Source organism: Aethalodelphis obliquidens, unplaced genomic scaffold, assembly GCF_003676395.1.
Source record: "Aethalodelphis obliquidens isolate GAN/ISIS:26980383/991018 unplaced genomic scaffold, ASM367639v1 scaffold34, whole genome shotgun sequence".
Classification (NCBI taxonomy): Eukaryota; Metazoa; Chordata; class Mammalia; order Artiodactyla; family Delphinidae; genus Aethalodelphis; species Aethalodelphis obliquidens.
Genome location: NW_020837978.1, coordinates 14230239 through 14245148, shown reverse-complemented (window position 1 = coordinate 14245148; position 14910 = coordinate 14230239). Strand labels below are relative to the sequence as shown.

At 39.7% G+C, this 14910-nt stretch overlaps 1 protein-coding gene across 6 annotated transcripts in view; it reads right to left on the bottom strand.

The window, feature by feature from the left end:
* RNF144B (ring finger protein 144B) overlaps positions 1-14910 on the bottom strand; it is a 104935-nt gene that overhangs the window by 36661 nt on the left and 53364 nt on the right. For all 6 annotated transcript variants that reach the window (XM_027128477.1, XM_027128480.1, XM_027128481.1 and 3 more), the window contains 2 exons: positions 13733-13793; positions 846-1050 (listed from right to left, as the gene is read on the bottom strand). In XM_027128477.1, coding sequence (XP_026984278.1) covers positions 846-1050; positions 13733-13793 — 266 coding nt within the window. The remainder of the gene's footprint in view (positions 1-845; positions 1051-13732; positions 13794-14910) is intronic.

The window sequence follows — 14910 nt, the reverse complement described above, 5'->3', positions numbered from 1 at the left end:
CTCTTGATGTGTTTGGTCTGCAGTTCAAGCACAGCATCACAGCCAGGTAGCATTTCTGTTCCTGGAGAATGGCTCTCCACACTCCGAGGGTGCCGGGTGATTAAGCCAGCTGCACGGTAACAATGGTATTTCTGACCTTGCTGATGCAAAAGAGCTATAGCCTCAAGCAAAGCAAGGGATCAAACACAAAGGTCTCTCACTCGAGGCCCTGCTGCTGCCATAAAACCCTCCGTCCTAGAAGGTGCAGAGTGCATTGCTTCTCATCATAACAAAATCTCAACTTTAGCACTGTTTTTTTTCAGAGCACAACGTACTGAAAGATAAGCTCTCTTTCTCTAGTACACGCGAGTTTTAGCAGCGTACTACACTGAATGGCTGTTGCTTCTACTGCTGTGTTCCTTTTGATATGATTGGCACACCTCACAAGCTGGCAAGTGAGTCAGGGAAGAGAATCATTTCTGCATCTCTTCGCAAGCAGGAAGAATGAGGTGTATCAATTGTAGGCGGTCACGGTCCCTAAGCAAACGGCTGTGGACAAAAGTCATGACTTCCTACGGAGAACCAAGGGACCACATGCCTCCTACCTAAAAAGAAATCAAAACTCATATAGACTCTAATGTCAGCCGTATCTGGAAGATTCTCTGGGGGTAAATAACTAAAATCCCTTTAGACATGCTTATTTGGTTATTCTTTGTTAATAACTTACCAATCCTGAGACACTTCTCAGGAAACCTCTGCAGGGAAATAACTTACCTTGAAATTTCATCACAATATAACTCCTTCTCCAAGCAACATATTTCTAAGAACACTAGTGAATGATCCCAAGACGAAGTTTCCTTTCTTACCCGTGCTCTGTTGGCAGGACGCTAGGCTGACTGTCTCTGCAGGAGACCTCTGCGTGCCAAGCATCCTTGCAGCACGAGCAGAACTTCAGGTGGCAAGAAGGGCACTCCACGAGCACGGGCTGTCCTGGCTCACTTGATGCGACGGGGCATACTGTCTGACAGTCTGCGACAGGACACCACGTTCTGTAGGGGTCCAGGTGAACTTCTAAAGCGTAAAGAAAGAAAATGTGGTGGTCTATCTATCTTTCATTCAAGCTTGAGGCTTTGCTTTCTCTCCTACATTTATTCTTTTATAGGTCGACACTTACGGAAGCTTAGTACAACCAATGGCGATGATTTCTACTACTGGTCTTCACAGTGGATCCAGACCTACAAGGTCACCCAGCCCTGCCACACTTCCCAGAGTACGTACTCAATGGAATAGGCCACCATCGCCCTTACGAACAGATAAGGAGGCTTCCTACTAACCAAAATGCACAACTCTTGGAATATTTCTCACCTTTCAGCATTCGAAACAGGCAAAAAGCCCAAGTCCCTTCTACAATTATTCTGGATACCATCTTGGAGAAAAATTGGACGTGAAGAACCAACCAAAACAAAAGAAAAAAAGTCCACAAAAGATTTTGTCCTTTCAGGCACTGATAAGCAGGTAGTGAGGTTTCTTCTGTTGTTTAGAGAGAAATTAAAGAAGAAGAATCAAATAGTTTTAGGACCAAACAGTGTCTGGTGTAGCTCAGTCAAGAAGTCGGATCAGCCGTCAATCTGGGTACTCTGCTGCCCTGCCAATGTGCTGGTGAGGGACGATTTGTAAAAGGCCCACATGCTCTAAAAACAAAAGGTAGGGACCTTCACAGGCCATAGAATGATCAGACACCACACTGGCTAGATCCACGTGGCATGCAGAAAAGAAGATACGGTTTGGGAGATGTGCAACTGTCTTGCTATGCGAGTGTTTACAAACCTTGTTCAGTTTTCCATTTTCTAGTCAATAACAGACTCCGTATTCTTGTCATATAACATAACCTTTAGTGGAAAATATCATGTGGAAAATGATGTTATTTAAGAGGTAGAGTAGCCCTTTTTTTCCCTGAACCAACATATTTTGCAAATTTTAAACTGATGAGATTCTAGTTTCAAATCTCTTAAGGCTTGCGATTCTTGGAAATTTCCATGCAAAAAGCAAAAAAAAAAAAAAAACCCCAAAGAATGGTGCAAAAACAAAATGAAGGTATTAAGTATGAGCTTAATTTTAAAGGTAATAATTTTACAAATTCAGTACCAGCGGGGGGGAAAAGTCTGAAATCTTCCAGGAAACACTGTCTCCAATAATGCTGCATCTAGAAAATGCAACAATTGGACCTATGCTTATTATAGGTTTTCATTCAAAAAGAGCATCCTTAAACCTATTTTCTTATCTAATAATTCTGGAGGGCAGGATTAGAGAATGATGGGCCAAATATAATCAGAAAAGGGAAGCTTATGATTCACAGGTCCTCAGACTCCGAGAGATGAACCCCTCTAAGATACCCAAAATTTTGGGACAGGATGATTAAAATGTTAAGGAGACACTGACACACATATGCTTCAAGACCCTGACCTTTGATTTCCACACCATTTATGTTTTCTCCCGAACTCTTTAAACTGCTTTGCAAATACTAAGCCCAAAGAAATGGAGTCTGGCATGTAACTTAGCACTAAGGATTCCCACCTTAAATATCTACTTACCATTCTAAATCACAAGTCTTCTAAAAGTTTGATGATAATGGAGGGAAAGGAAAGGAAAGTTAAGGGATATAAAATTTATAGCATCCCTACTGATCACCTTAAAAAGATTCAAGTATGCAACCTGTCTTCATAGCTCTAATCAATTAAAATTATTTGGTGGATGTTCTGACTTGTTCCTACTTGTTTCAGGTATCTGGGTGGCACAATAGAAACAGAAACAATAAATAGGGGAGCAATGAAAGATTCTGATGAACTCCTATTAACAAAAGGACCTTAGTATGCAGTGCAGCTATGACACACAGTCCAATGCAAACGCTAGGGAAGAGTCGGAGACACAGAAAACAGAGATCGTCTGTAGTTTTCTCCACTATGACAGTACATAAGTGACAATGAAAAGGAGTGTGGAAGGAGAGGCAGAAGCGAGACATTACAGGCTTCTACTCATTTCTTTCATTAGAAGTCCTGTTCTGTAGGAATAACCTATAGAGCTTAACAAACACCAAAAGTGGAGTTACTAGGAGGTGGATGTGACTCAATTCAGAAATGAAATTGGCTACTCCAGCCAATTCTAGTGTTATCTACTCAATATCTATCCTTACCCCTATCAACCCTCCTTGCTGAGAACTTTTATCTATCTCTATAGAGGTGGAATATTCCAGAGACTTGCTTTCTCCGCCTTCCCTGCAGCTAAGGCTTGGGTATATGACAAGAGTCCTGCCAACAGGAGGTCCACCAAGGGGCTGCTGGGACAAGATCTCTTCCCTGATACAGGGGGAAGAATCGTCCTTTGGTCTTTCTGCCTTTGAACACAGCCGTTCAAAGCTGACTGAAAGGCTACTTTCAGTCTGGCATATGAACAACAGACTAAAAATAATTTTGGAACTAAGCTGTCCCCTGGAAAATCATTTACTTTTTATAACATTGAAATATATTCAAATTTCCCCTTTGTTTCACCTTCTTTTCCAAATATACAGTTCTCATTCTGTGCTTTTCCTTCCCCCTAAAAACCCCCTCTCTTCTCTACCAAGTCGTAGCCTATCCATTCCTAAAGGACCTACTTTCACGTGCTTGTCTTAATTTTTGGAGTCACAGAACATGCGTCTTGTTCACTGCTGTTCTCTATTCATTTCGTAAAGATGGTCTTTCTCTCTTCAGACTGTAGGCAAGAGCTATTTCTTACTCTATTTGTGTGCTCCAATATACCTGACACAGTGACGGGATATTACCTATTGATATAAAGTAGTAATTCCTGGGTTTTTCAAAAGCATAGACAGACTGCTCTGCAAATAACTGATTTATAATACATACAGTAATAATACCATCTTGAACTGCCTTGCACCAAAATTCCCTTCTGGGACTCTCATCAATAGATGTGCACACTAAAATCATCCAATATCAGTCCTGGTGTTGAAAGTATGTGATGATCTATATTAGACCATAGATCTCCACCCACCTCAGTCAGGGCTCTCTACATCTGAAAAGATGTCAACTTGGCAAAACATGGACTTTTACATATAGCACTTTCAAAACTAAACCTCTTTTATGAAGTGTCACTTATAAGGGCAATGATGAAAAATGTTTCTAACATTAAAATGAATAAGTATCCCTTCTAGAATCCTACTTTCTCTCTATACCTAACATTCATTCACTTCCTATCTCATCTTAATCCTTGGGTGAGCGATCCACATTCTCTGATTCCCATTCCTATCCCCTCATATCCTCCTTAAGTCTTTAAAACAAAGTTTTTACTCCCAACACATTAAATAAACTGCTCTCTGAAAGGTACAACTGACATCCCTCTAGTCACATCCAACAAATGTTTCTCAATCCATCTTTTATCTGATACTCTTCTTGTAACTCTATCTAAGGCACTGGCCTCTCTGTTTTCTTCCCACAATCTTCCTTTCCCCTTTATCATTAATACTGCTTCCTTTGCTCCAACGATGGATGGTATCTAAGACTTAGTCCTGGATTTTACTTATTTATAGAGCTCACGCCATGACTAAGCCTCAACTCTCATTTTAATTTGGACTATTCCAAATTTCTCCCTCAGGTCTTACTTCTTGTGATGATAAGACTGATAATTAGACAAATGTCTATTATTCATTGTTCATTCAACAAATGATCCATTTCAGCTACTTACTGGACACCCTGTGTATAGAGGCTTTGCTCCTGAGAAATCTCACAGTATGAGAAGGGAAAGAGATGTTTAAATACAATGTAAAAAGTAATAATAATAAGCTATGTAATTACTGACAAAACATCTCACAAGATAACAAAAATAAAACTATTAACAAATATCTGTGAACAGATCTTAGGGGATGGAAGTAAGCAAGTTTTTAAAATACAGAAACATTCTTATATACAGAACGTTTTTTATGCTTTTTTGTCCAAGTATCCACAATTAAAGTTTCCCTTTTTAATCAGCTCTAAAATCAGAAGGTAAAACTAGTCCCTCCTAATCACAGTACGAAGCAGGTGACACAGGCTGAGATGAAACACAATGAGATTAAGTTAGAAAGAGCTAAAGCATCACATAAACACAGATTAAAAAAAAAAAAAAAAGAAATCCCTGGAATAGCAATTCTGTAGGCAGCCAGAGTTTACAAGGTGTAAAAGTGAAAGGAGAGTCTCCTTCCAGATATTAGAATAAAGATTCTGCACTTAGAGGAAACACCGAGCAAGGATACTGGCAGTCACCTCCAGAAGTGGGTTCTTGCCAGTTCACAAGAACCCACTGCATCTCTTTCCAACTCCATGTTCAGCGACATCACATTGGCTGCTGGAAATCAGCCACAGTGGAAGTATTTACACCACAGAAATTGGTAAGCACTATAAATCAAAGCCTTCCCCACCCCCCTAAAATCTGTTTACAATACATCATTGAAAGCAAGCCAAACTGAGAGTGAACACATAAATATATAAAACCAACTCCAGCACAGACAAGTGTGGAGCACCGTGTGGGAACGTGAAGGACAGAACTCACACAGCACAAAAAGAAGTCAAAACTATAATAGAAGGGATGGTTCTTTCAAACAGATTTGCTGATCAACTCTTCCCACTTCCTGAACATCCTATACACAGACAGGTATTTATCCCGGAAGTCACATTCACAAATGTCTACATCTTCTTCTAAAGAGTACTTAGTATTTGGTTATATATTCTAGTTTACTATTCATTAACTGCTTCTTGCATATCTGTCTGGGTTCTTCAACTCCAGGGAGAGCTACCCTAGAGCACAGGCTTAGGTTCCACTTAGAAACACAGCACACCACAAGGAGGTGTTTCTGGGTCTCCCTAACAGGCTTCCAAGACCCCCTCACTAGGCCAACCAGTACCATCAGATGGGATGCATTCACTATATTCCCCTCCATCCCAGCGGATCAAAAAATTTCCTTTTATAAATGTAGGGGGCTCGGGGAGAAAAGGAAGACCAGATATCTACTAATTTAAACCAATGACTTCTCTCAAACGGGGCCCCCTTCTCCCATCAGCCTCCCTTTTAAATAATTTAAATAAAAAGAAAGTCCTGCTAGTTAGAATCACATAATTAAAGCCTGGAGAAACGTCTATCCATACAGGAGGTACCCACAGTAGCAATACAATATCTTTTGTTTATGGAACGTTTGTTTTGGGGCACAGATTTTTTTTTTTTTTACACAGGTACTTGAGCGTGTCCTACAACTTTTAAATACTGCTCTGCTTATGTAAAAGATACTTGCCGAAAAAGGTGTGTCATTATTGCCTTCTTGATAAACCATTAAAGGCAGAGTAAATGACTACCCTGGTGGGTAGGAGGGTTGGGGATGGGGTGGGGGCAATCTAGCCAAATTCATTAAAGTCCTCTCAGTTTATATTTCTATGTTAAAGTAAGGAGCAAACTAAGTTAGCAAGGAGTTAGGGAATGAGTATTCAAAGGAGTAGTGACTCAATTTCTCTTACTGGATGTACAGACGGGACCGCAGAGATTTCTCCCTTATAGTCAAACAGCCACACGCTGCAGAAATTCATGATGGACATTTCTGAATGAGAAGAAAAGGTACATTGGTGTTTCTGGGCCTGAAGACACGAAGAATACTTAATGTGTTTTTCTCTCTGCCTTCTCTATTTTTGATTCATGACAGAGATGGCTCAGCTCAAATGCACACTTTCTACTCTTTCAACTGAGTGACTACAGTATTAATTTGGTTAGAACTGGGAAAGATAAGCCTTTGGGACTGTTAACATTTGTAAGAACCAGATGATACTGAGCAAACATCACTTCTGTTTCTGAGGGTTTTTTATAGCTGTGCAATTTTAAAAATCACAGTGAGAACCGTGAATACGTAGCCAACCTACACATGGTTTTTGGTCTGAAAGATTTCCAACTTTTATCCAAATAATGCAAAAGAAGGGATTTACACATGTAATAAGGCAGTCCAGTCTTACACGGAGCTAAGTAAGCAGAGGGGAGCAACACAGGAAATAATCTGGGGATAGTCGTCAAGGGTCTGGTCGCAGATGATGATGATAAGGCCTAAACGTGGTGAGAAGCCACTGGAGGAGAAGGCCATTTGATCAGGGGAGTGCTGTGATATGACTTCCACTTTTAGAAGATTATTCTGGCTACTGTAGGAAAAATAGGTGGTAGCAGAACGAAGTGGCAGCACAGAGATCTAGTAAGAGGCTATTGCAGTTATCTAACCCAAGATGATACGTCTAATCCAAGATGATATACGTTAGAAGTGGAAGTACTAAAAATGTGGAGCATAGTTTGAAGGTGAAACTGTCAAGATTTCCTGGTAGAGATGCAGTTGGATGTAGTCACCCAGTTGACAGCTACTGACCTAGACACGTACCTGGAACATAGTATTCATTGAGTAAATGAGTGAAGCAACGTAAGAAATAGTATCTGTAGGGCTTCCCTGGTGGCGCAGTGGTTGAGAGTCCGCCTGCCGATGCAGTGGACGCGGGTTCGTGCCCCGGTCCGGGAAGATCCCACATACTGCGGAGCGGCTGGGCCCGTGAGCCATGGCCGCTGAGCCTGCGCGTCCGGAGCCTGTGCTCCGCAGCGGGAGAGGCCACAACAGTGAGAGGCCCGCGTACCGCAAAACAAAACAAAACAAAACAAAACAAAAGTATCTGTAGATCAATTCCCTATGGTAATAAAAGATAATGAAAGCATCTATGGCAAGGTTCTATATTGTTCAGCCCTGCGTCTAGATATTTTCAGAGAACAGACACAACTCTTCAGAGAGATATTTGTATAGGGCATCTTGGAGTCTCTTGGAGAAGAGCTTCCCACAACAGAACAGGGATCTAGACATACAATTCTGGCCAGGTTACACTGAAAAGGGATCTGAATACAATATGGCACCTGTCCTTCACATTATCCTTCAGCCTGGCTCCCAGAAAAGCAGCTACAAGTAAAAGTCAAAAGAAGCTAAAAGAGTTGTCTTGCTTTTTTTTAATTATTAACAGTCCAATGTGCCATTAAGAGCACCATTTTGCTTCATATACCTCAGGTAACAGAGTATACCACAAGCGGGGCCTAGAAGCCAGAGTGGTAGAAAAGGTGAAAAAAACTGAAGAGCCATCAGAAGTTGGCAGCCCCGGCAGCTAACAGGACTTCCCAGAAGCCAAGCCAAAAAGGCACATATTAATGGATACCAGGTGGTAGCCAAATCGCTATCCCACGAACAAGAGCTGTCTTCTCCTCCACACCAATCATCTGAGAGGAGTGTGAAGGGAAGGAGAGCCCCCGGGGTTGAACGGAGGACTTTCTAAAACACTTTTTATTACTATTACTGTGAATTCAATTCTACCTCCTGGCTTTGGGCTCAGGAAACACAGTTATTATGTAGATAAACAAAATGCACATTATTCAAAACATTTAAGGTTCAGTTTCTTCCTCCTCCCAATTTCTATTCCAAAGATGGAAAAAAAAAAAAGAACTAATGCATATTCAAATAATTTCTTCTGTATCAGCAGTGATGAAAACTTTCTGCAGCTTTGAGATGGGGCAAAGCTCAGAAACCTAGAAAAAGAGAACAGTACCCTCAACACTTTAATATGGACATGACTGAAAAGTGATTAATTGTAACATACTTACATCAGAGACAGACGAAGTCACAGACTTGAACCGGAATTTACTTATGAAAATTAGAATTGATTACTGAAGTAAAGCCCCACTATTTGATCTTCAGATTCTGCTTCTTCATGTAAATTACATAAGGCAGGAAACGCTATTTAAAACTATTTTCTACTTCTATACTCTGACAATTATTAGGACATAGACACATTCCAAGAAAATAAAACTGTCATGAAACCTACAGACCACGTCTGACCCCAATAACTGTTTTCAGCTTTCAAAAACTAAACTCCAGACCCTTGGTTTTCCCACCTGGAACTAGATATGTGAAGCTTACTTTTTATTCGGCTAGATATTTTCTCAGCTAACACAAGTTGTTTTTCTGCCATCTTCTACCATTGTGAGGCTGTACCAAAAAAGACATCGGAGGCACGTCTATTATTGTGGGAAATGCCATGCACTCAAGCTAATTTAATTATCAGCTGAGCTAAATCAAACTGTTTTAACTTTTACAACCCACTGCATTTTTAATTATGCCAAAATTAATTTGCTTTCTACTATCTCAAAGAACAAAGGTCTTCTGCAGATAGTTAAAATGCAATTAAACCAAACTGATTGGAATTAACATCTGCTACAGTAAATACCCAAACAGAGGTGGCCATCAGCAGAGGAGTTGCTCTCAAGATAGTTGATGAGAACCACAGCATTTCAAACTTGGAAACAACTTTTGAGGTTATCTAGTCTAACACTGTTATATTGAGACCAACAGAAGTTAGGAGTCTGCATAACACATGGTTAGTGAGTATGTGACGGGATCAGGCCTTTTTACTCCTAGAATACCATTATTTATGTAAAAACACAATCATGTTATTAAATAGATTTCAATCCCCCCATCACCATGGAAATCGTTTCTCTTTGAAGCAGCAACTCTGAATGCTCCATCTCAGCAAGTCACAATCTCCTTGGAGGTGTTCAGAGAAGGCGGATTGATGCTTTGAGTAAGAATACACTGTATGAAGGAAACTGATATGATAGGTGGGGTAAGGAATTTGCCTTGATTATCAAATTTCTATACAACTCTCTAGAATCTAGGACAATAAGGAAGGAAACACACTGAAAAAGATCTGAATTAAGATGAAAAGAAAACAGAGTGATATTATTGTGCACTCACCCCAAGACACGATCTGGGTTCTGAAAGATTCTTTCTTAGTTTAGTTTAGAAAACTGGGGACAAGATTTGGGGGTGGTAGTGATGAATAACAAGAAGAATAACAATAATGGCATAATAATTCATTGAATGCACTCTGTGACATACACAATATTAACTCATTTATTCTCTACAGCAGCTCTGGGACCATCATTCCATTACTATCCCCATTTTATAGATGAGGAAATGGACTTGCAGAGAGGAAGAGGAAAACACTTATGAACACTGTGCCTCTTATTCAGGTCCCTTTAGAAACCTCACCCTACTTGCTAATAAATGTCTTTTCTTGCAGACACTTCAGTTTTTCAGAGGAGAGCTGTAACATCTAGAGGGTGCTGTGTTAGGTTTAAAACTGATCAACAAAATGAATGGGATGGTAAAGTTGAAGAAGTGTGAAGCCAAGGAGAAAGTGTTACCACCTGAAAGCACAGAATAGCTTGGAAAGGAAACCCTAGACTTAGTCATACATTTACCACAAAACACCAGAAAATCAGGCTTAAAAAGAAAACACACACACACAGATGATAAGAATGAGCTTGTGATCAGAAACTATGAAAAGGAAGGTGACTAATGAGAGATGGGAGGTGTTAAAAAATAAAACTGAACTCATGATAAAGTCATTTAGTATCACCCAGTCTTAAAAAGTAAAAACACTAAAAGAAACCAAATAGCTACACAGGAGCTCTGGTGAGATAAGACCTTAATAATTATAGATAGAAATGATGGAGTGGGAGCATCTCACCAAGGGCAAATGCAAGAGCAAGATGAAATTTGAAGAGCCGTCTCATAAATGTTAAGGCTCAAAATGAAAGGAGGCTTTTGTAGGGACTTCCCTGGTGGCACAGTGATTAAGAATCTGCCTGCCAATGCAGGGGACATGGGTTCGATCCCCGGTCCAGGAAGATCCCACATGCCACAGAGCAACTAAGCCCGTGCACCACAACTACTGAGCCTGCGCTCTAGAGCCCATGAACCACAACTACTGAGCCCACGTGCCACAACTACTGAGCCCACGCACCTAGAGCTCGTGCTCCACAACAAGAGAAGCCACTGCAGTGAGAAGCCCACGCACCAGAACCAAGAGTAGCCCCCCTTGCCCACACACAGCAGCGAAGACCCAACGCAGCCAAAAATTAATTATTTTTTTTTAAAAAAAGAAAGGAGGCTTTTTGTGAAAAATGCTGAGAACAAAAGAGCTTTCAAAGAAAAATGGAACCATAGCTTGAAGCCACATCTGGAATTGCACCTGGCACACACAGATACTCAGTACATATTGAATACGTGAATGAATACAGTAGGATTAACGGATGATAACAGGAAAATAAAGCCCTATTGTATTCACTTTTTTTATGAAGGAGAACAATAATGGCATTTAAACCATTTGTAAGAGTCTCTAGCCACTTGGTAACTATACAAATATCCAAGAACAGACACATTCACTCACCAAGGAACTGAAGCAACTTGCAGTTACAGTAAGTAAAAAGGATCACGAAAATTAGAAAAAAACTCTTAAGGACTAGAGATGCATAATCTTAACCCAACTTTCCAAAAAACTAATTTGAAAAAGTAGGTTCTGGAAACAAGAGACAAACAAAATTCTAGCCTTAATAATCAGACATGTGCTTTGAGAACCAGAAGAGAGTAAAGCAATAATCACTAACACATGCCAAACTCAGTATTCCCTTTTCTTTGTTAATACTGGAAGACAGACACAGAAAACCCACAAACACAGCAGTAGCCAATGGAAAAATCACAGATGGATGAAAAGTGGATTCACAGAATCCACAGTATCAATGCCAAGTTGACACTTCTCTGCTTTGTGTAAACAGAGAGGTGATTTGGGACCATTTCTGTTCAAAAGATTTTCCCCACAAAGATGCAGATGAAAACAAAGACACAGAAGACAAGCTAATCATATATGTAACATAATGTAGAAGAAAACTAAAACACTGGATGACAAACTAAAAACTAAAAAAGAACTTGGTAGGCAATAAGAATTGGACAAAACTAATGATAATTTTTCTTACTAAGATACAGAGCTGCCACTAATCTGATTATACATTTTTTTCAGAGTAAAAACAATCTCTCCAATTCTATCTGAGTCCAGCCAATGAGTTTTAGTTTCCACCAGTTAGTCATTTAACCCATTCATAATAGTAGTATTTAATACATCTCAAGATCCCCTCTTAAAGAGTTCCACATAAAATATGTTCATGACATAGACCTCAAAGTCACCTAGCTGGTAAGTGTTGAGTTAGAGGTGAATACGAAGTCTATTATGTAAAACAGAGGTATACAATTTAGATAAAGATTATTCCTATCAAGTAAACTGCATTTACTTAATTCTTACCTGAATTAAGAATTATTCTTACTTGGAATGTTATTAAACTTATTCTTACTTGGAATGTCTATTTTCTAATAATAATTATTTATAATGGATGCTGAGGAAGAATTACATGAGTACAAATTGCCTTCCAAAATCACCTACCAGCCACATCCATCCATGGGGTTAATGCCTAGGTTCCAGCAGTAATTTATTTTTATAATGGAGGATATTGGGATAAAGTGGGAAAATGGCAGGGCAGATGTCTGATACCATTCATCAGCATCTGATGTTATGATGCTCAACCTAATCAGCCCACGTGGATGGATTAGGGAGGGTCAATATAAACTACCCCATCATTAAGTCCTCTAGTTAGCTCAGAATCTACATAGGACAGTGTAGATGGCATATCAGGCTATGTCTTCATCCATTAAACCTAAAATTCATTTGACTCTTCTGGTTCTGATTCTATGTTCCACAACATCCTTTTTGCATCTTCCTATAGGGCAAAAATGTAATTCAAGTAATGCAGTCCAAGAATTTTTAAATAAACTCCATATATCAGTCTTATAAATTTAGTTAAATGATATACCCATGAGAGATGAATCTGCTTTTGGCTTGCTGAAAAAAAATAAGCCTGTGAGACTGAACCAAACTTTGGTCAAAGGTAGTGAATGCCATCCTGCGATTCTCCTGCGAATATTCCTATTCTTACCCCCTTTATGCTCCACATGCTCTTTTTTATTTTTTCATGTAAGAATTATCTGTCAGGGTAATTGCAAAAATTAAATGAGATAAATTGTTTACCAAATTTACTGGCACATTAAAAAAAAAATGTTCATTTCTTCCCCTACCCTCTTACCTCTAGACTTTATTAATCCAGATTAAAAAGGTAGCAATCAGAAAACTGTACATTCATGCTAGATTAGAGTTGATTTTATATACTCAACGAGGCCTATGAGTTCCAGAGGAAACAATTTTCTTCTACTTCTCAGATATGGAAAAGTACACCAAAAAATAATTCCTACAGATAAAAAGGCAGTACAAATAGAAAAGCTATATAAATTACCCCAAGTCTAAAGTCAGAAAGAAAATTAGTCCAATACATTGGAAATAGCATTAGAATGATTACTCAGCCATCACTCTGACTGAACAAGAACAAACGGTGACTATTACAATGAGCAGTGAAAATGTTTGGATGGATGAATGTTTTGAAGTGATCTTCATGAGCAGGGAAGTTGGTAAAACCCATTTTGAGGGTCACTTTCTTTGTCGTACTGTTATTGTGAAACTACCCAACTTTTGCAGAACTTCTCTCACGTGAGCCCAATTAAAAATACAAAACAACCAACATAAGGAAAGTTCTGTTTCCTGCCAGTCTGCATTTTTTTTTCCTGGCTGTGGCTGAGAAAGTTGAAATTTTATGTTGCAATTACCGTTTGTCTTTTTCTGAGTACCCTGGTGGCTTTTCTGACAGCTCACAGCTGCCTTAATCTTCCACACAGGTTAGGGTTAAGATGGTCACATTCACCATCAGGATAAAAAGAAGAGTGTTTACATACCTCGTTCAGATTTTAACCGCTGATAAAGCTGAAACTGATCCACAGATACCAAACAGGCAATCTGAAAGCAGAGACATTTAAAAGGTGAGATTTCAGTCATCACAGAGCCCTGAGTTACCAGTCTTTTTATGATCCCTTTTTCTTGTTTGGCTTACTGTATCCTCTCTATACCAGCTGTCCACAAACTTCTTTTTCCTTATACTGTTCATGCAGTAACAGAAGCAGCAATTCCCAAATCATCCCCGGTCCTCTGCCATGGCTAGGATTCGCTGCTCAAGGCATCAGTTACAGAACTCAGGGATCACCTCCTGTTCTTTTATCAGCATCTAACAAGACCAGACAACCAAATTTTTGGACTTCCCAAATTATCTGGGCACGTATACAAATGATGCTCCTCTTCTAAGACATTTTTATTTTTATTATTTATTTACTTTTTTGCAGTACGCGGGCCTCTCACTGTTGTGGCCTCTCCCGTTGCAGAGCACAGGCTCCAGACACACAGGCTCAGCGGCCATGGCTCATGGGCCCAGCCGCTCCGCAGCATGTGGGATCTTCCCGGACCGGGGCATGAACCTGTGTCCCCTGCATCGGCAGGCGGACTCTCAACCACTGCGCCACCAGGGAAGCCCTTAAGACATTTTTAAAAGATTATAGTTCTACTGGGCATCATTCTTTAAACAAAGCCTGAAGATTCAAGTGTAGGGAGTAGCTGCGGTGACTAACAACGAAAAAAGATTATAGTTCTAATCTAAGAACTAAGACTAAGCTAAGAAAAGCTAAGACTAAGATCAGGTAGATACTGTCTCAGGAAAAATGAGAACTTCATTAATCACCTAGGAAAGAGTACTTTCTAAGCAACAGAAAAATCATTTCTTCTGACGAAAATCACCTCACGGGGCCTTCGGTGATCACTCATTGCCATCCATGCCCTGGTAGAAAAATGCCTGAGATATTTCTTGTGGCTAGACTCCCACTTCCATTTCAGATGCCACTAGGAAAAAACAGTGATTCACATCTAACTAAATGACATTTCAGATTAATCATTTTTAAATTGCATTTCAAAGGCAGATGCAGGAAAAGCTAACTGCTCTTAAACTGGCATTCTAAAAATAATAATTCCACTGACGTCAACATATAAATATATTGACATTGCTTAAAAGATTTATAACTGAGAAAAT